We start from the raw sequence: 20,595 nt of genomic DNA on the forward strand, positions 1-20,595 counted from the left end.
ACTGGGTGTACTGGTCCCTGTTACATGTATTTCAAGACAGTAGGAACAAAAGTCGAATATTACAATGCTTTACAGAGAAATTTGCAGTTTTATTGAGCTGAACATTTGAAACTACTCATCACGGCAGCATGAAAACACTCTACTGCTGGGGCTGCTCTGAATCACCTATACATACATATATATATATATATATAGGGCAGGAATTTCACCACATAACATTAATACAACTGTTGTAGACTGTGGTAACAGTTACTGCTTTGTAAACATCTTATCAGAATTTAAAAAAGGAGAGTACCATCCACTCAGAGTGTTTTAACCTGTTTACTGTACATAAAAAATAACACCCAAGGAGAGAGAATAACACAATATATACAAAATTAAAGCTCAGTCAGTTCATTCTCATTGTCTTTCAAAAGTTCATTCAGTCTTTGTGTTCATAATAGCAAAAGTATTGGATCTCTCTGACCGGGGTAATTGTCCTTTGAATCTATCCTTTATCCCAGCACAGTCCATGAATCCTGTGTATCGTGTTGAAGGAAAGTCCAAATTGCAATGGTCCCCATTCTGAGCCGATGTGAGCCAATGCAATGATGAAAGCTTTGTCTATTGTATTGTGTGTTGAGCTTATCACCAGGGTCCATGAGAAAATGCAAGTTGTTGCAAAAGTGAGCAAAGAGAGAAAGAAACAAAACAAAACAAAAAAAACAAACAAGAAGTAAAAAAGAAGCCTTCTGCAAAAGAAAACAGCACAAAACCTCACATGAATACAACATACACAAACATACCTTCTTAAACCTACAGGTTCCTCAAACAAGGGTGTTCATCACTGAGGCATGGAGCTAACCACTTCCACTAGCCTACAATGCTACCTCATGGATCCCCTTTTGGCTTGTAAACTGATCTCCTCCCACAGTACTGCCACTTAGTGTATGGGGTAGGAAGATAAACTGTAATATCAGTAATGTATAAAACATACAAGCAATGCCCTGCTGTATGTACTACACACTACAGTCTGCCAGGTTAAGAGTCTTGCTTTTGGGTTTTTGAGAATATGGTGATTAGCTCTAAACTAACCAATGTTTCCTATAGGCTAGAACACTGGTTCTCAGTCCTGGTTCTGCAGTACCATTGCACAGCATGTTGTGGAGTTCTCCTGCTGTAACACTGCCAGTTCACCCCAGGAAGAGCTCATTAATTAGTTCATCATTTGGACCGGGTGGTAGTGGCACTCCATGACATGGACTGAGAACAACTAGACTGAACTATGTAGTTTTATATATTTTAGCCTTCTATAAACCACACTGATGCTCAAAACTGAAGGCCTTTACACACTGTGTGTGATGTATTTGTGTGATTTATTTGAACATCAATACATTCATTCTAACGTGTTTATGACATACAGACAGCAATAAGAAAAAAAACTATTTTTATTAGTTCTCTATTGAATTATTGCAAACTTTTGTAAGTGATTATCTCAGACCAACAGTCATTGTTGTCTGTAGTGTTGTCATGGTGACAACTAAGGTGATGGATCAGTTTTGTCTAAACAATTCAAACTTTTTACAAATGTCAGATTGATTAGTTTGCCCTCTGCTTTGTCGAGTTGAGTGATCTAAGCTGTAAGTGAAAGATTATAAAGTTTCAGATCCTGGTTGTGGCAGTAAAACTCTCTTTTAACTTTTATCAAACAGGAAGTAGCTGTTTGCCCATTTTGTTACAGTAAAGGATATATACTGTAAAGGACATGGCCACTGTGCTAACAATGCAGTGATATTCCAAAATCACATAGTCAAATGTACATAGTTCTGATGTGAAAAATAACATCAGAATATTTTGCATTTTCATGCCGTTTATTTGTGCTGCATTCAGTGTTTACCAGCCTTCACCCGTGTAGTTTCTCACTTAACATCAAAATAATCACTAAAGAGTATTTACTGTAACCTACAGGCTCCTTACATTCAGCTTAACTCCTGTCTTTATTATACACTCCATGTTTATACTCTATATTAAATTACCTAAAAGGCAGTATTTTTTATATTATCTTTTATCTTAAACAAACTGAGAGAAGTTCTAATCTGTGATTGCAGACTATTCTGGATACATGGCTGTGATGGCACTAGTGCACGTTTTGCCTCCTGCAGTTCTCTTTGATCACCCAAGAAAAATACCAAGTAGGTTTACAATGATACTGATTTATAATATGTACATTTAAATGTACGTGATAACAGCAGCTAATTTATAATGATATATAAATTAAAAGTACATAACCTGAATATGTGATTCTGTGTTGCAGAGCTTCCTCACATCATTCTTCACCTGTTTGGATCTTCAGGATTAAGTGTTGTAACGTCCCTCACTCTGGCCTTGGAACTGATCTTAAAATCAGGTAAATATGAGTTATGAAGGCAGAGTGATGCAAGTCAGTGATAGCAGTGTTGTTATGGTTACAGTGTATGTGATTACAAAAATAGGATAATTTCTCCAAACTGGGACAGGCATGAAATGATGAAACAGCTAAAATAAACTCTGTAATTAGAAAAGGCTGCATGACTGCAAGAAGGCAAGACAAGTTTACTATATAGCTCTTTTCATATGCTGCAGTCACTGAAAGTGCTTTACAAATGATAAGCTTTAAAAGGACGTGGGAGAACAGAAATTAAAAACATGACTAAAATAAGATTAAAACAATACATTTAAAAGAAGAAATGAAACAGTAAATTAAAAACCAAATGAAAAAATTATATTAGGATGATAGAGAAATGCAGTAGGGCTAACAGTGTTTTAAACTGAGCTGAATTTACAGCCAAATATAAGTTAAAAATGGCTTAAGCTCCTTCTAAATTCTGGATGATTAAAAAATGGGTACATTATTATGACTGGGCAATTGAAAATTAGCCACATAGTTACCATGAGGTAACTGAAAAAAGTCCACAGCCTCAGTTCCACGGACTCACACTACAAATGCCCACCCTTAGAGATTCAAGTACTTAGTTTAAAATGTGGTTTGGGTGATGGATAAATATAAATTTGGATTTCCTTCAGTTCAGAACACGGTTGACTTAAACAACTAAAACAGCAACGACTCAAACACTTTGTAAGATTCCATTTAAACTTAACAAGCTTACATTTTAGAGGAGTTTGAGATATTCTGTTAATTTTGGTGCATGTGTGTCAGTAGGGGGGGCTTTTTTCAGCATTCTGATCAAGCTGAAAATGTACATGCTGTATTTTTGAGCATTTTTTCACTTCAATCCACCGGCTGTGGTGGAGACACACTACACATAAAACTGAAGCCAGACTTTGATAACTTTCGAACTGCTTACTGAGGATGAAGTGATGGAGCTAATGAGCACTAATCGTCCCACAACCTGCCTACTGGACCCAATTCCCTCCACACTTCCCCAAATGTCCTTCACCAATCTCTGATTGATCTCTGATCAGGTTTCTTCCACTTCAAAATCTGCAGAGTGACAAAGCTGCTCAAGAACTCCTCCCTAGATCCTACTAACATTGTGAACTACAGACCCTGGAGCAGACTGTCCTGGCTCAGCTATCTTGACACCAACCAATATGGATAAATCCAGAACGCTCAACTTTCTTGTCACACATTGAATCTCTCCACAAATCCTGAGGATTGTATGTCCTCAGTCTTCATCTTCCTTGACTTGTCAGCTGCCTTTAACATTGTGAACCACCGGACGATTTCAGTAGTTTTGGACTTGTTGGACTGGAATCAGCAGCACTGCTCTTGCTCAGTTCCTAACTAATCTTCAGGATTAATCCTGTCAGATCACTTTTAATTGATTCATTTTCATTCATATATTCTTATTTGAGTTTCTTTAATTACCGAATTCATAATATTTCTGATTTTCTCGAATTTCCTCTGTTTATTTCCCACCTGTTATTTAGCAGTGATGATGTCTGCATTGTTAAAAACTCTGACTGCCATAAACCAAAACAGGTTGTTGCACCTGTGTGGTAAATGACATTAGTACACCACAAAGGGGAGCCATTACCACACACCTCCTGGCATTACCACACACATTACCACACACCTCCTGGGGGAACTGAGGCATGTTGTGTACACAAATATGGCACGGACTATTAAGCTCCCAGTAAGAGGAACAGACATTAAATGAAGCTGCTAAACATCAGGCAGAACTCAAGAGTTTCAAGAGTGAAGCTGAGAGGGCTGTGCAGACCGCAAAGAGGATTTTTAAAACAGCAAGATCCATTCATTGAATCGATGAGCTACAAAGCAACCTCTCTGCACGCCACTGGAACCAGCCCAGCATGCTCATGCTTGGTAGACAGATCAGGACACCAGCCCCAACACTGAAGTCAAACCCTACAGTCATCATGTGAGAGAAACTGATGAACATGCCAAACAGTGCTATAGACAAAACTTCAACGATACAACGCCAAAGCCTTACCTGAACTCAAGCATGGAACCACAGTCACAGTGAAACTGGATGAGGAGAAGGGATGGAGGGAAACAGGAACAGTACTCGGTAAGTGCAAGACACAAAGATCTTACCTTATGCAAACCAACAAGAGAGTGCTGAGGCGCAGCTGTCGACACCTAATGCCCACAAGCAGTACTGCAGTTTCAGCATCTGAGCTACTACATCAAAAGCGATTCAAGACGATGAACACCCAAAGAACAAATTCAAAACTTCCACAAAGAGTCGGCAGCTGCAGAGTCAACCTTGCAGAGAACAAGTTCTGGCTGTGCAGTAAGATCGTCTGAAAGGCACAAAGAGAGGTCATCTCACCTGTTGTGTAAACATTTAACACTGTTATGCTAAACAACTTTATAAATGGTACATTTATGATTTAGAACATCAGTTTGCAAATGAAAAGCACTTTAGAATGCTCAGTTTACTCTTTTGGTTCAGTTGTCTAAATGAGCTGGATTAAAAAGAACATTACATTTGTAGCCATATGTTAACCATGTAAACAATTTACAGCACATAAGCATACGTCAAAGAAAGGGTGATGTTTGTTAGGCATAACTATACACTGACAAGGGGAGTAATGTGTGTCTTGTGGGAAGAACAAACTTCATGCTGTACAACAAACGTCACTCTGCAGATCTTTTGTATAACCCTGCAATGTTGATGTTATCCCACTGTACTAACTCTTATTGGGAATTTTTTGCATCTGAATAACATCACAGGCGAGACACCCACAGAGGAAAGGGAATGGATGCTAGCACAGAGCGACCTAAGACATAAAGGAGACTAGTGAAAGAGCTCAAAAGAAGCTCAACAAGCAGCTTTACACTGACAAACCTCAAGAAGTGTAACTTAGAATTTGTGAAAATGAAAACTTAAACCAGCCCTGATTACCAGGGGACCTGTCTGAATCCCTCTGGTAGCTGCAGCTGGTAGTGCAGATGGCCCAGTCCTGGGCTGGGCTGTTACATAGACTTTAGATCTTAATGAAGGATATTTATGATTGATCTGTAGGGACCAGTGTGAGAACTCTGCCTGAAATGCACATCATCATCCTGCCATTCGAATCACTCTTCATTTCTGGTTGGATTGCTTTACAAATCTATGACACCTGTAAGTACTGACAAAACATAACATATAACATTATTATTATTATTATTATTATTATTATTATTGCTGGGTTAGGTACATAACCCGCCACTGCTACTCTACTGTGCTGCTCTCAGACTGAACACAGTTAACAAAATGTGTTTCCTTTCTATAGATCAATAAAAAGTTTGGGTTGGTGGAAGCTGAAGGTTAAAGGAAGTAAACATCTGTTTAAAGAAGAAAGTCTTCAGAAGAGTTTTAGAGGAACAAAATGAGGTTTAGGGAAGTTTAGGTTAGTTTTGGGGATGTTTAAGGAGGTTTAGGGATGTTTAAGGAGGTTTATGGAAGTTTAAGGAGGTTTGGGGAGGTTTGGGGTTGTTTAAGACAATTTAGGGAGATTTAAGAAGGTTTAGGGAAGTTTATGAAGGTTTGTAAAAGTTAATGGATGTTTAGAGAAGTTTAATAAGGTTTGGGAAGCTTTAAGGAAATTTAAGAGGGTTTGGGGAGGTTTAGTGAAGTTGAATAAGGTCTGAGGAGGTTTAAGAAACTATAGGGCAATGTAAGAAAGTTTGGGAAAGTTTAAAAAAGTTTAGTGAAGTTTAGGAAAGTTTATGGAGGTTTAAGGAGGGTTAGGGACATTTAAGAAGGTTTGAAGAGGTTTAAAAAGATTGAGGGAATTTTAAGAGAGTTTGGGAAAGTTCAGGGAAGTTTAGGAAGTTTTTAGGAGGTTTAACAAGGTTTTGGGAAGCCTAAGAGGGTTTGGGGAGGTTTAAGGAGGTTGAGGGTAGTTTAAGAAGGTTTGGGGAGGTTTAAGGAGGTTGAGGGTAGTTTAAGAGGGTTTGGGGAGGTTTAAGGAGGTTGAGGGAAGCTGAAGAAGGTTTAGGGAGGTTTAAGAAGGTTAGGGTAGATTTAGAGATGTTTAGGGAAATTTAAGAAGTTATGGAGAGGTTTAGGGAGCTTTAGGGAAGTTTAAGAGTGTTTGGGAAAGTTTAGGGAAGTTTAATAAGGTTTGAGAAGGTTTAAGAAGATTTAGGTAATCAGGAAAATTTGGGGAAAGTTTAAGAAAGTTTAGGGAAGCTTAAGAAGGTTTGGGGAAATTTAAGTGGATTTTGAGAGGTTTAAGAAGGCTTGGAGTGGTTTATGGAGATTTCCGAAGCTTCGGGGAGGTTTAGGGAAGTTTAAGGAGGTTAAGGGAACTTTAGAAAAATTTAAGAGGGTTTGGGGAGGTTTAGGAAGGTTTAGATAGGTTTAAGGAAGTTTAGAATGTTTGGGGAGTTTTAGGGAAATGTAATGAAGTTTAAGAAGATTTAGGGAGTTCTACTGAGGTTTAATAAGGCTTGGAGAGGTTTTGTGAGGCTTAGGAAGGCTTGAGGAGGTTTATGGAGGTTTAAGAAGGCTTGAGGAGGTTTAAGGAAGTGTAGGACGTTTAAGAACTTTTAGGGAGGTTTAGGAGGGTTAGAGAGGTTTATGAAGGCTTGGTGAGGTTTAGGGAGGTTTATGAAAGCTTGGGTAGGTTTAGGGTGCTTTAAGAAGGCCTGAGAAGGTTTAAAGAGTGGTAGGGAAGTTTTCAGGAGATATTTGGAGGTTTAAGAAACATTGGGGAGGTTTAAAGAGGTTTGAGGGAAATGTAAGAGGGTTTGGAGAGATTTAAGGAGGTTTGTGGAGGTTTAGGAAAGTTTAAGGAGGGAGGGGAGAAGGAGGGGCCATCCTACCCACCCAGAGAGAGCGAGGCCAATTGTGCTCTCTCGGACTCCCGGCTACGGACGGCTGTAGCATCACCAGGGATCGAACTCGTGACTCTCCTGATGAGGGCCAACACTTAGACGGTTGCGCCTCTCGGGAGCGAAGGTTTAGGTAGGTTTAGGGAGCTTTAGGGAAACTTAAGATGGTTTGGGTAGGTTTAGGGAGCTTTAGGGAAACTTAAGATGGTTTGGGTAGGTTTAGGGAAGCTTAAGAATGGTTGAGGAGGTTTAAGACTATTTAAGGAAGTTTAGAAGGTGTTTTTAGAAGGTTTATTGAAGTTTTGGAAGCTTTTTGGGAAGTTTTGGGATGTTTACAGAAGTTTACAAGAGAGATTAAAGGAGGTTTAGAGAAGTTTGAGAAGGTTTAGAGAGGTTTAAGAAGGGTTGGGGAGGTTAAGGGAGAATCAAGAAGGTTTGAGGAGACTAAAGGAGTTTTAGGGAAGTCTAAGAAGGTTTGGGAGGTTTGGGGAGGTTTAGGGAGGTTTAGATAGGTTTAAGAAGGCGTTGTGATATTTAGAAGGTTTGAGGAGATTTAAGGAGGGTTAGGGAAGTTTAAGAAGATTTGAAGAGGTTCATGGAGGTTTAGGGAGGATTAAGAAGGTTTGGGAGGTTTAGGAATGTTTAGTGAGGTTTAAGGAGGCTTAAGGAGGTTTAGGGAGGATTAAGGAGGTTTAGGGATGTTTAGTGAGGTTTAAGGAGGCTTAAGGAGGTTTAGGGAGGATTAAGAAGGTTTGGGAGGTTTAGGGATGTTTAGTGAGGTTTAAGGAGGCTTGGGGAGGTTTAAGGAGGTGTAAGAAGGCTTGGTGAGCTTTATGGAGGTATAACAAGGCTTGTGGAAGTGTAGGGAGGTTTAGGCAGGTTTAGAAATGTTTAAAAAAGGATTTTATGCACGTTTAGGGAGGTTTAAGAAGAAAATCTGTAATAAAGTCCATGAAAGCACTGCAGCTCAGAGAATTAAATAGAATAGCATGCAGTTGAGAATCTTTTTGGATAACATAATATTGTCTTACTGTTATTATAATTATGTTGCAGTTCTAATGTATTTGTAACTATTATTAATGTAATTACTCTGTACTGTTATTTTCTCTCGTCCATGTGTGAATAAAGGGATGAGAATGAGAGAAAGGTAAACTCACTTAAACTCAATCTAAATGAACTCAATCCAAATGACGTCTTCATTTAAACACAGTAATTCATGTATGTTCATTTAATTAAATAGTTTATTTATTCAGTTTTTACTATACATTTTTCAGTGTATGTATTTGTTGTAGCTTACGGAAGTTTAAATCAAAGTTTAACTGGTTAAAGTCACAGTTTAAGGACTAAGAGATTAAGGTTTAAAGGATTAAAATTCAGGAGGTTAGAGTTTAGAGTTTACGACTTTAAAGTGAAAGTATAAGTGTCTAAATTTAGAGTTTAAAGGTTTAGGATTTAAGTGGTTTAAGTTCTAGGAATTAAAATCAGAGTTTAATGGTTAAAATAGAGTTTAATGGTTAAAATAGAGTTTAAAGGGTTAAATTTAAAGTTTAAATGTTTTGAGGTTGGAGTTTGAGGTGTTTAAGGGTTAAAGTCAGATGTTAAAGCGTAACTTTAGAGTTCAAGGATTAAAGTTGGATATTAAAGCATTAATTGTAGAGTTTAAGGGTTAAAGTGGAATATTACAGTGTTGAATTTAGAGTTAAGGGTTAAAGTCAGATATGAAGGCATTAGATTTAGAGTTTGTGTTAATATGATTAATTTTGTGTAAACTGTCTCTGTTTGTAGAGCGTAGAGTTTGTGTTAAATTTAGAATTTAAGGTTAATTTTAGAGTGTAAGGGTTAAATTTAAAAGTTTAAGGTGTTCCATTTAGAGTTAAGGTGGTAATTGAATTAACTGTGTCTCTTCATCTGTAACAGAATAAATAGTTTAAAGTGGCAGAGTTCTGAGAAAGTGTTCAGGCAGTCTATGTGTGTTCAGGAGTTCAACAGTCCTGATAGGCCAGTGTGTTGTTAGAGGGTGTTGAGTCGTCTGATGGCCTGTGGGAAGAAGCTCCTGCTGAGTGTTGCTGTTATTAATTTTGTATAAATTCTGTTTCTTTATAACAGAATAAAGAGTAACTTTGAAGCTGGAGGGGAAGCAGATCTTCAGATAGGACGTGTGAATTTATTTCATTGTTTCTGTAATAAATGCTGTGCTGATGGTGGGGTCAGTCTGAGTGGACTGTTCTGTGGTCAGGTTGGTGAAGATGGTGAAGAAATGGAGGTTCTGTCCTCTCTGTCTAAAAGTCCTGAGTGCTGAGGTAACCACTCTGATATGAGGAGGAGATTTTCACTGTTTAATGATGAAGATGATGATGATGATGATGATGGTGAAGATGATGAAGATGATGATGATGATGGTGATGGTGATGATGGTGATGATGAAGAAGATGATGGTGATGATGGTGATGATGATGGTGATGATGATGATGATGATGATGATGGTGATGATGATGCGTTTTTATTCTACAGGATCGTTCAGTACTGTAGAAGAACATGTTCCACTGCTGGAGATCTGGACAACCTGAACAGTCTCACTGATAAACAGCTCACATTTACTAGACTCTTATTACATTAATATTACTGACTAATATTACAGTTTTAGTTTATTATTCAGTGTCATACAGTTCACCATCACTGCAAACTGATATAAAAAAGGCTTCTTTACGGAAAACAAACAGTAACACTATTTTTCAGTCCCTTAAATTCTGTATCCAGACTGTTTTTCCTCCATCACCATTACACAAACACATGTAGGTTCACTGGTGGTTTCAGACAGTAAATAAAATGGCTAAACTGGTGTTGTAGTCATGGTGACCCCTGGTTCCCATCACCACCACTGTAAAGAAACCTGCGTCGGTATATTTATTTACAATGAACCCTTTTATATCAAACCCCTCTGAATGACTCTGCAGCCTCATGTTTACATGTTTACATTGGACTGAATTATTCAGGAGTTTTGAGCTGGTAGGACTTTGTTGTCCTAACTGGATCAGAGTTATCCTCCCTGAGCTGAGCTGTAACTCGGTCACTCTCTGTCTGATAGTTTTACTGTCTTGAATTCGAGTATCTAAAGCGATGAACGTTAGTCGGTGTTCAGCTTTAGGAAGTTCAGTATCTGTAGTATAAACTGAAGTTTGAGAGCCGCTTTATGAGAATATTAATGTGTGAATGGTGAGTGGAATAAAACCATTTAATGCCAGTACAAGAAATCACTGCGTCACTGACCAGAGGTCAGTCAGAGTGATGCTTCTGAAATCTCCTTGTTCTTGTTGGTCACCTGGACGTCCTTCGTACACCAGCAGCATCTTTCAGGTATGGAAGCAACGTTAATTTACCTTTCTTTTTCTGCTGGGTTACTGGTGTGATTTCACTCATTTTCTGTCTGTAATCACCCAAAACAAGTCTGTCTGTCTGTGTTTGACTATTTTATATCTTACCCACACGTCAACACAAGTACACCTTTCCCTTTCTCAGGATTGGCTGTAATAACGATTGGGAAAGAACAGTTTTGTGACATTTTACATTTTTTTTTTAAGTCCTGTTTCAGTGTCTTTTTCCTCTTTTACTTCTACGCTCCCCATTAACCCACCAACTTCTGAACCTGAGTACAAGTAGAAATTCTTAAAGTACAAGTATTTTATTTGTTTTTTTACAAAAGTACTGTTTTTGGGTTGTGAATTGGAAATCATAATGCAATATATATATTTAAATGCAGTAGGACTTTGAATGTTGTGTCATTGTGAAAACCAGCACATCCTTATTTACAGAAGCACACTCCTCCTTCTGCGCTGTCGCACCCACAACTGCTATATACATAATGCCTGCTGTCGGCTATCTGGTGAGGGTTTTACTCATCTTGCTTACGTTTTCTTTATTTTAGATGCAGCCATGAAGAATCCACAGTAACAGTCGCGCTGCAGGTGACAGAGAAATCCACCAGAGAGCTGCACATCTGTTAAGAGCCGAGTACATTAACATTATTGGGTAGGGCCAGATGTTCATTCTCTGTCTGCCTCTCTCTCTTCCACACATGCTCTATATATACGTTCACTGACCACTTTATGTCCACCTTACTTAAGCCTGTTTGCAGATTACATCACGTCACTGCGCTGCTGTGGCTCATACTGGAGGGCAGGAGGTGATTTTCATAGAAGGCCCTGTCACAGGTTCTCAAAATGCCTATGGTTTACAGTGTTTATGGTTGCTAAATTAGTTCTAACTGAGAAACTACAAGGAGCTTTTATCAGGTACCAAAGCTCGTTGTTCATTGGGGGAAATGCAAGAAATTGACCAAAAACACCAGCAAAAAATGTTTTGCACAGTTCATCTGTGCACAGGTGATAGATTTAAAAGGTACAAGCAGCACCACTTACACTTAAATCAGGGGTGAACAAACAAGTTGCTTATATCTGCTGCCTCAATAGCAGGGAAGCCTTTCAGTTCAGTTGGGGAAAAACACTCCTTTTGAAAACATAAGGAACATCTATCCAACATTTCTCTTGTAATACAGTTTAAACTAGCATAGTATGGGTTTGCCTCCATGTGGAATTTGCACGTCATTCGAACCATGTGACTGTAGAGACTGTATTACAGACTGTAGTCCATCTGTTTCTCTGCATAATTTGTTTACACTTTTACCCTGTTCTTCAGTGGTCAAGACCCCATAGGACCCCCCAGGACATGTATTGTTTGGGTAGTGGATCATTCTCAGCACTGCAGTAACACTGACGTGGTGGTGGTGTGTTAGTGTGTGTTGTTCTGGTGTGAGTAAATCAGACACAGCAGTGCTGCTGGAGTTTTTAAACACTGTCCACTCACTGTCCACTCTATTAGACACTCCTACTTTGCTAGTCCTTGTAGATGTAAAGTCAGAGACGATAGCTCATCTGCTGCTGCACAGTTTGTGCTGGTCATCCTCTAGTCCTTCATCAGTGGTCACAGGACGCTGTTGGCTGGATGTTTTTGGTTGGTGGACTATTCTCAGTCCAGCAGTGACACTGAGGTGTTTAAAAACTCCAGCAGCACTGCTGTGTCTGATCCACTCAGACCAGCGCAACACACACTAACACACCACCACCACGTCAGTGTTACTGCAGTGCTGAGAATGACCCACCACCCAAACAGTACCTGCTCTGTGAGGGTCCATGGGGGTCCTGAGCACTGAAGAACAGGGTAAAAGGGGGCTAACAGGTGAACAGGTGGACTACAGTCTCTAATTGCAGAGCTACAAAGTGCTCCCATATTGGTGAACCTGATTAAATGGAAAAGGAGTGAATACAAGGTAGCTGTAAATGATAAAGCGGCTGTGTGTGTGTGTGTGTGTGTGTTTCAGTGTGTGTGTATTTGTCTGTAACACCTGTTTATTGGTAGATGGTCACTGAGCGCCTTTTAAAAGAGCTGAGAGGGAACAGAGGGAGAGAGAGACGGACGAGCAGCAGCAGCATCAGCATCAAGAGACAGAAGAGCTGAAAAGCTGGAGTAAGAGACTGAAAGGTTTCTGACTGAAGCCACTGAAAGCGGCCAGCATAGTGTAGGTTTGCGTTTGTATTCATTTGGTGTGTAATTTAAAAAATATAGCTGCTGCAACCCTGAACCCTGCCTCCAGCATCCTCCTTGAGCCCGGGTAGCACATGCTGTGATTATTAAACCACTGTGCTTGAAAGTGCAAAGATGAAAGATGTGACTCTTCTAAGACAGAGTATTTTACAGCAAGTCAAATGAGGTAGAAAGGCTTTCGTCAGCTTATAGCAATTATAGTCAAACACAGGTTCATTTCACTTGTTTAGTAGTAATGGTTTAAATCCCTCCATATGATCCATACATTGGTTAAGGGGGGAGCTTATAAATGTTTACAAATTACTGAAGAATAGTGTGAAAATGAAAAAAAAACAAAAACTCAAAAGATGTTTATTTATAAATTTACAAGACAATAAGTGGAACTTATTCATTTTTAATAACCACTACCTTAGCAACTGTTAACAAATAATATTTTGAGGTCCTAAACTGTTAAACACAAACATTGGCTCTCTGAGTTTTTTCAGCAAAAAACTATGTATTGCTTTAATTTAAGATAATATTATGCTATACTGTGAATTGCTATTGTACAGATGTTCACAATTTATGAACATGACTGTTTACTTGCAGGTTTGGATATTATGAAATAAGATTATTATTATAAGTACATTTCAGAGTTTTACTGAAAGATTACACTTAATCAACATTTTGCGCATCAGACAACAAACTAGCTACGCAGACAACACCCAGATCTACTGAGCTCTCTGGCCTGATGACTACAGTCCCATTAACTCTTTATGTCATTGCCTAAAGTCAATAAAAGACTGGATGAAGGAAAGTTTTCTCTAACTGAATAAAGAAAAGATGGAGGTTCTTGTTTGTGGTAGTAAGGAGCCAAGACTTACCGTCAGTGCTCATCTTGATGCCAGTGTCACGCCTCCTGATTCTCAGACGGACTCTCATATCATCAAGGACTCAACTTCCCAGAATCCTTCTGTCAGTCATGAGACTTCTCCAACCAATCACAAACCCCCCAGCAGATCACAGTCACCTGAATTCTAATCACCCCACCTGTTGAACTGTATATATACTAGTCAGTTTGGTTCATGTCTTTGTGAAGTGTCACTATTGTTCAGTCAGTTCATACTAACCATTTGTTCTCCTGACTGCTGCTCTGTGTTTGGCCTTGCTTTGTTTTCTCCCGTTACCGATTCTCGCTCCTCCAAAGACTTCGTTGTTTCGTGTACGTGTTTTCTCTGGTTACAACCCTCGTCTGTTTTTTCGACTCTGCTTTCGTCTTGTCCTTTGAATTGTGTTTGGCTATTCTGGTTATTGATCTGGTGTTAAACCCTGCTCATCTTCCTTTGAATAAACCTTTATCTTTAAAATCTTTTATCTGCGTGTGTCTGATCCGACAGCCAGAGCTCTAAGGGCTAAAGATGAAGACAGAAATCTTGGAATAACAAATCATTTAGATCTGGAGATAACGCCATGTAACAGCGATGTAAAAGAAATAACAAAAGCAGCCCTTCACCATCTCGACAACATTTCAGTGTTTAAAACTTTCATGTCACAACACAAGCTAGAAATACAAATTCATGCATTTATCTCCAACAGGCTGGACTACTGCAGTGGTCACTTTACTGTCTCAAAACCACACTCAGACAGTTACAGCTTATTCAGAACACGGCTGCTAGAACACGAGTAAGAATTACGAGATCTGAGAACATCACTCCAATCCTTCAGTCAATGCACTGGCTACCAATTAAGTACAGATTAGAAGTGTTTTAATTTTTACCCGATTTTTCTCCCCAATTTAATCGTCTCCAATTCCACCCGCTAGTTAGGACTCCCCCAATCACACGATGCTATCAACGCTAGGAGGGTGAAGGCTAACACAGGCTTCCTCCGAGACCTGTGAAACCAACCACCGCTTCTTTTCGAACTGCCGCTCACGCAACGTCACTGGACAGCCGAACGCGCTCGGAGGAAAGCGCCAACCGCCAGATCTGTTACGTCAGCTAACAGACGCCTGCGCTGACTAGCCTCGCGCTGAGTGATGGGGGGAGAAGGAGGGGCCATCCTACCCACCCAGAGAGAGCGAGGCCAGTTGTGCTCTCTCGGACTCCCGGCTACGGACGGCTGTAGCATCACCAGGGATCGAATTCGCGATCTCCTGATGAGGAACAACGCTTAGACGGTTGCGCCACTCGGGAGCCCAGAAGTGCTTCTAATTGTATATCAGTTACTAAATGGCCTTGGACCAAAATACACTGCTGATCTGCTGGACGTGTACGAATCCAATAGGCCTCTCCGATCACTCCGGTCAGTTAGTACAACCCAGGATCAGAACCAAACAGGGTAAGGCAGGAGGGCACACAGGCTGTGTACAGGAAGGGGATGAGCGGACGCATTGTAGAAATCCTCACATCTCACAGCATCAAGTTGGGTGCTGTGGAGGGGCACCGACTAAGTAGAATTATAAATCACTGTGTTCTGTTTCAACTTGAGAAATTACAGCTCAGCATTATCTTCTTATTTTTAATAATGAGCTAACATAAAACATCACAACACTACATGTGCTCACCTTGTAAGTCCTACCAGTACCTTTCCAATACTCCCATTCTACCCACTATGTTTATGACCACCATTATTCCTCTTAACTGTTGTAGTTGTATATATATTTATGATACTAACAGTATAAAGCTATACATGTTTAAAAAGGTCTGTACAGTAGAATTATCAGCACTGTTTCCTCAGTTGTGTCACTGTTTATGAAGGTGTGGTCAGATTTCACACAGACTCTGTCTGATGATGTGATGAAGCAGTGTTGGTTTCTGTTTTACACTATGTAACACAAACAGAGACCCCATATAGAACAGCACTGCTGAGGTCCCACATCTGTCAGCAGCAGCCCAGCTGTTAGAATGCAGTTCTAACCTATTAGTTTATGCGAAGTTCTCCTGCTTAGCTGGGATTAAAACCTGCAGCCACACTTTCAGCACCACTGAGGATCTAATATTGTCTCCTCTCAGAGTTCACTGTCCAACATGATGCACACACAGAGGAATAGATCACAGCCTGTTACTTACGATTTGTGCCTCACTGACCGCGGTCAGAATGATCTGTTTCACTTTTGATGTAAAGGGATGAAGGAGAATATAAGCGATTAAGCCTGGATGCGACTGTGACACCATGACTGCACGTATGTTCTTTAAAATGACTTTATGTCAGTTTGATTGAAGTTTATTTGTATTCTGTATAGCATGAATTGTCTGCTTTACATACTGACTAAACTGTGGTGTCATCAGACACTTGATTGTCCTTCATTACACTGTTAAACTCAAAACTGGTACACATGTATTTTTGGACATTCCATGTTAAACTTTGATTTTTTTAATGATCAAATAAATGCAGACACGATGTAACAATGTAATTTACACAAATTAACTTGGTAACACTTCCTATGAATCCTGTATACATAATACCTTATAAATGCATTTATCAGACCTAATATGCCAACACCTTGTAGGAACAAGCACAAGTCTGTATAGCTGCTCTGATGTAGTGAAAATTACATGCATAACACTTTATAAAGCACGATCACATGACTTTCTAAAGTCAGACTCCATAATGCGTTATAATATCTGTTTGTTAGAACACTGTAGACACTTATGTTGACACTCTGTAACACTTTGTAGAGCGTTAAGCCAGGTCATTGCGGCTTTCTGAGGTTTTTAAAGTCTTCTAAATATTACAGATATTTAATTTCAGTACTCTATAACTTACAGAGCACTACAGCTGCTCTTTACAGGCCTTCAGTGACGTGAGAGTCTTGTGTAAAATGTGTGCTCAGCCTCATCTGGTGATGCAAGGCTGGTTTGCAAAGCTAGCTTAAAGCTACTGCTAACATTAGCTGTATTCCTAAACAGGGCAGCTGGAGTTTACTGTTATTGTCTAATGGCTAACATAGAGCAGCTCTCTGTGCTGCTAACCATTTAGCTTTGGTTACGAACCGCTTACAGTCTAGCATCGTAGCCAGCTAGCCTAACATAACAGTTTCCAGTTAGCTAAAAATAAACTCTAGTAAATTCATGCAACTTCAGAAGCTTGTAGTAGTGAGTTATAGTGCATTACAACATTCATTTAACAGTGGCTTTTAAACAGATGTTATAGTGCGTTATGGAACCTGATATTATAAAGCCATGTACTATTATTATAATTATCATTATTATACATGTTGTTTGGCTGAGCTAGAGCTGTAGGGGTAATGGGGAGGTCATGGTTGTTAACTGTATGGTTCAAAGATCAAAGTAATAGTCACACTTTATGTTTATCACCCCTTTGAAGTACATAGGTCACCTGACACAGACCAAACACAGACTATTGTTACTGTAAAGAGACTTTTATGTATTTAACATTTATGTGTATCAGTACTTTCAATGAACAGCTGAATAACTAAATGAATAAATGAGAGGATTAAAGACTAAAACCTTTAGGAGACAGTCAGACTACATCAGGGCGTAAATATTAATATCTGCAAACATTTTCAGCTGTTATGAACTACATAACTTAGTCAACTGTTCATATCCTACCTTTCATATTTTGCAGGTGAAATGGATTTATTACTGTTCTTTGTGCTGCTTCTGGCTGCTGGACTTCAAGGTAACAACACTAAAATAATTACTGTACACAGAAAGTTCATTTCACAATGAATAATCACACACATTGTTATTGCTGTTATTAATTACCAAATGATGTCCTGTTGAAACGAGCGCACATGGCTGTCACGCCTCCTCTGCTCGTTTGCTCTGTCCTGCAGGCTCACTTGAGTCTATGAACTGTGTGGAGAACTCCATTTCCCATGAGTCAGTGGGGAATCACCTGACTCCACAGTCATCACCTCCGTCCAATAGAATCTCTTTCTAACGCTCCACCTGACTGGAGTTCTGAGTTCACACACCTGTTTCCTATTTCCTGCTGTGTGTCAGATGGTTTTGCACTCAGGCTTTAGTTCAGCTCAGTGTGAAGTGCTGCTAACTCCTCTGTTGTGTACTGAGTGTTTCCTGGTCTGTAAGCTTACCTGTGTCACCTGTGTATCACCTCTGACTTCTGTCTCTCCGGTTCTGCCGTTTTTACTGGATTGCTTTGATCTTTTGCTGCTGTGTTTTTGAAGCTGGCCTGTTTACTGGATTCTCCTGATGTTCCTTTTGTTTTGGTTTCTGTGCTCTCTGGTTTTGACCTCGGCATGTTCTGACCACACCCTTTGTGTTAATCACAAACCCTCAAGTAAAGTTTACCATGTTTTTCAATCTGTGAGCATCTGATCTGTTTCAACCATAACAATGGAAAAGTGCAGATAATACCAGATTTGAGGAATACAAATTTTACCCCAAACTGTGAACCTATACATGATGAAGTCTATTAATTTTTGATAAAATACTGTAAGATCATTTTAAGAAGCAGTGTTAAAATCTCCTGATGGTAAGTTAATGTGATTATTTTCATTGTCTGACTAATCGTTACTGCCTGATGTTCCTGCAGGTCTCCATGTTGAAGGCCCCTCCGGTCCTCTGGTGGTCCCGCTGGGGGGCGCTGTGCTGCTGCCGTGTTCTGCTCAGGACCCCCTCCCTCTGGAGGGTCTCAGAGTGGAATGGAGCAGAACAGACTCAGAGTCTGTAGTGAACGTTTTCCAGCAGAAAGAAATCAGAGCAGAGCTGCAGAGTCAGAGCTTCAGGGGCCGAGCCGACTTCTTCCCAGAGGAGATATCGAGAGGGAACTTCTCCATCTTACTCAGTGACGTCACACCAGAAGATGCTGGAGTTTACAGGTGTGGAGTTTCCTCCAGTCAGGACTACAGAGAGACCACAGTGGAGATTAAACTGAGTGGTGGGTAACTATGGTCTCTGTAATCTGTAATTGAGCTAAACTTAAATAATATCTTGACATTTTAATGCAGTGTATAAAATACTTAGACTGCCTATTGAAGTCTGGCCCAAAAAGATGTTATGTATTCTAATAGCAGCACACATTTTATAAATCTTGTTCACTGTACACAGTTTTACTTGTATGCTACAGTGATAGACACTTACATTGAAAGTAGTATTAACTCAAGTAGCTGTACATACATAACAATAACAGTGTTACAATGTATGTTGTGTCCATCTTCTCTGTCTGAACTGTTCCAGAGCGGTTGGTGGTGAGGGGAGCGCTCCACCCCATCTTCACCTCAGTGGGTGAGGAGGTGATACTGAGCTGCTCTGTAGACTCACAGATTCCAGTCCACCAGCTGGAGGAAGTGACCTGGAAAAAATACCCAGACATCCCAGTTCTGCTCTTTCAAGAAAACCAGACCTTCTCAGAGTTTTCTCACGAGAGCTATCGAGAACGAGCCGAGTTCTTCACGACTGAAATCCCTCGAGGAAACTTCTCACTGAGGCTGAAGGACGTTAGGATGGAAGATAAAGGACAATTCATCTGTGAAGTCCACACTGCTGACCTTTCAGGACAGACCACAGTGATCATCCAGCAAATAGGTAACAGTGGAGCCTTAACTTTAACACTTAACTTTTCTTTTTACTCACAGATCAATAACTGGGATTTGTATTTAAACAACATCACAAATATGTGTTGGATCAATAAACTACTGTCTAAAATATGAGTGTGTCAAAAATGGCCTGTTCCATAATGTAACAGTAAAGAAATCCTCCTGATATTCCTTCCTGTGGGAATATCTTATGATTAAGTCGAACGTTGTTAAGGTCAGGAGCGAAACTGCACATTGAACTTACCAGAAAATATTACAGCATGCTACACACGCCAGTGCCCCCAGTTTGGGCGTTCTGTATTTGATGATAAGAGTAGTGAGATAAATATTGTTCACTTTATTGACTCTCTGAAGATCATCTGTAGTGAAGAGATCCATGTTGGTTATGGCCTTAACAGAATCCCACAGCACTGTAGAGTTCATAATAGTGCTATCACAGTTAATGCGTTAGTGACGTGTTAACATGATAAATAACTAACCTCGCTACTCCATTCTCCTAGTTTGACCCTTCGAACCCCTACATAGTAGTGCAAGCTGTAGCCCTGTATGATGCGATGATAGAATGTGTGATTTTAGCCTCTCATTCAAATACAGCTTTAAAATGTCTTTTAAAAACATGAAAAAAGTTGTAACAGTTTGTGCACCCCTGGTCTAATTGCATGTATTTATGTTATTTACACTCTTTTATTTATATCATCACATTTTAATGCACATTTACTGTTTATGTACTGAATTTAACATTCAGTCATCATCTTAAACCGCTTGATCCAACTAGGGTTACGGTAGCAATAGGGAAAGCAAAGAAGCCCAGATGACCCTGTTCCCCCCACAACTAACTCCAACTGATTCTCCCAGGCCAACTTGGAGATATAATCCCTCCATCGGGTCCTAGGATGATCTTTGTGGTCTCGTCCCAGTAGGCCATGTCTGGTAAACCTCGAATGAGAGGCAGCCAGGGGGCATCCTGATCAGATGCCTAAACCACCTCAACATGCTCCTCTCAATGTAGAGGATTAGATCCTCCTGGATGACCGAGCACCTCACCCTATCAAGTACAGTGTAGACCACCACCCTGGGAAGAAAGCTCATTTCTGCCGCTTGTTTCCGTGATCTCTTTCTTTCAGTCAATACCCAAAGCTCATGACCATAGGTGAAGGTTAGGATGTAGACTGGTAAACAGAGCTCTGCCTTAAGGCTCAGCTCCCTCTTCACCACTGCAGCCCAG

General features: G+C 39.9%; 2 protein-coding genes across 4 annotated transcripts in view; both read left to right on the forward strand.

The window, feature by feature from the left end:
* Window positions 1-20,595, forward strand: part of LOC118805159 — a 1,027,118-nt gene that overhangs the window by 443,193 nt on the left and 563,330 nt on the right. The gene's annotated exons all lie outside the window — the stretch shown is intronic.
* Window positions 15,938-20,595, forward strand: part of LOC118805145 — a 32,496-nt gene continuing 27,838 nt past the window's right edge. For 2 of the 3 annotated variants that reach the window (XM_036565755.1, XM_036565758.1), the window contains exons 1-3: window positions 17,796-18,112; window positions 18,368-18,712; window positions 19,012-19,359. In XM_036565755.1, the coding sequence (XP_036421648.1) occupies window positions 18,025-18,112; window positions 18,368-18,712; window positions 19,012-19,359 (781 nt within the window). In that variant the 5' untranslated portion in view covers window positions 17,796-18,024. Of the gene's footprint in view, window positions 16,029-17,434; window positions 17,489-17,795; window positions 18,113-18,367; window positions 18,713-19,011; window positions 19,360-20,595 lie in introns of those variants that run through there. The other variant, XM_036565757.1, reaches the window with a different exon arrangement.

Source organism: Colossoma macropomum, unplaced genomic scaffold (assembly GCF_904425465.1).
Source record: "Colossoma macropomum unplaced genomic scaffold, Colossoma_macropomum, whole genome shotgun sequence".
In the NCBI taxonomy this organism is placed as follows: domain Eukaryota; kingdom Metazoa; phylum Chordata; class Actinopteri; order Characiformes; family Serrasalmidae; genus Colossoma; species Colossoma macropomum.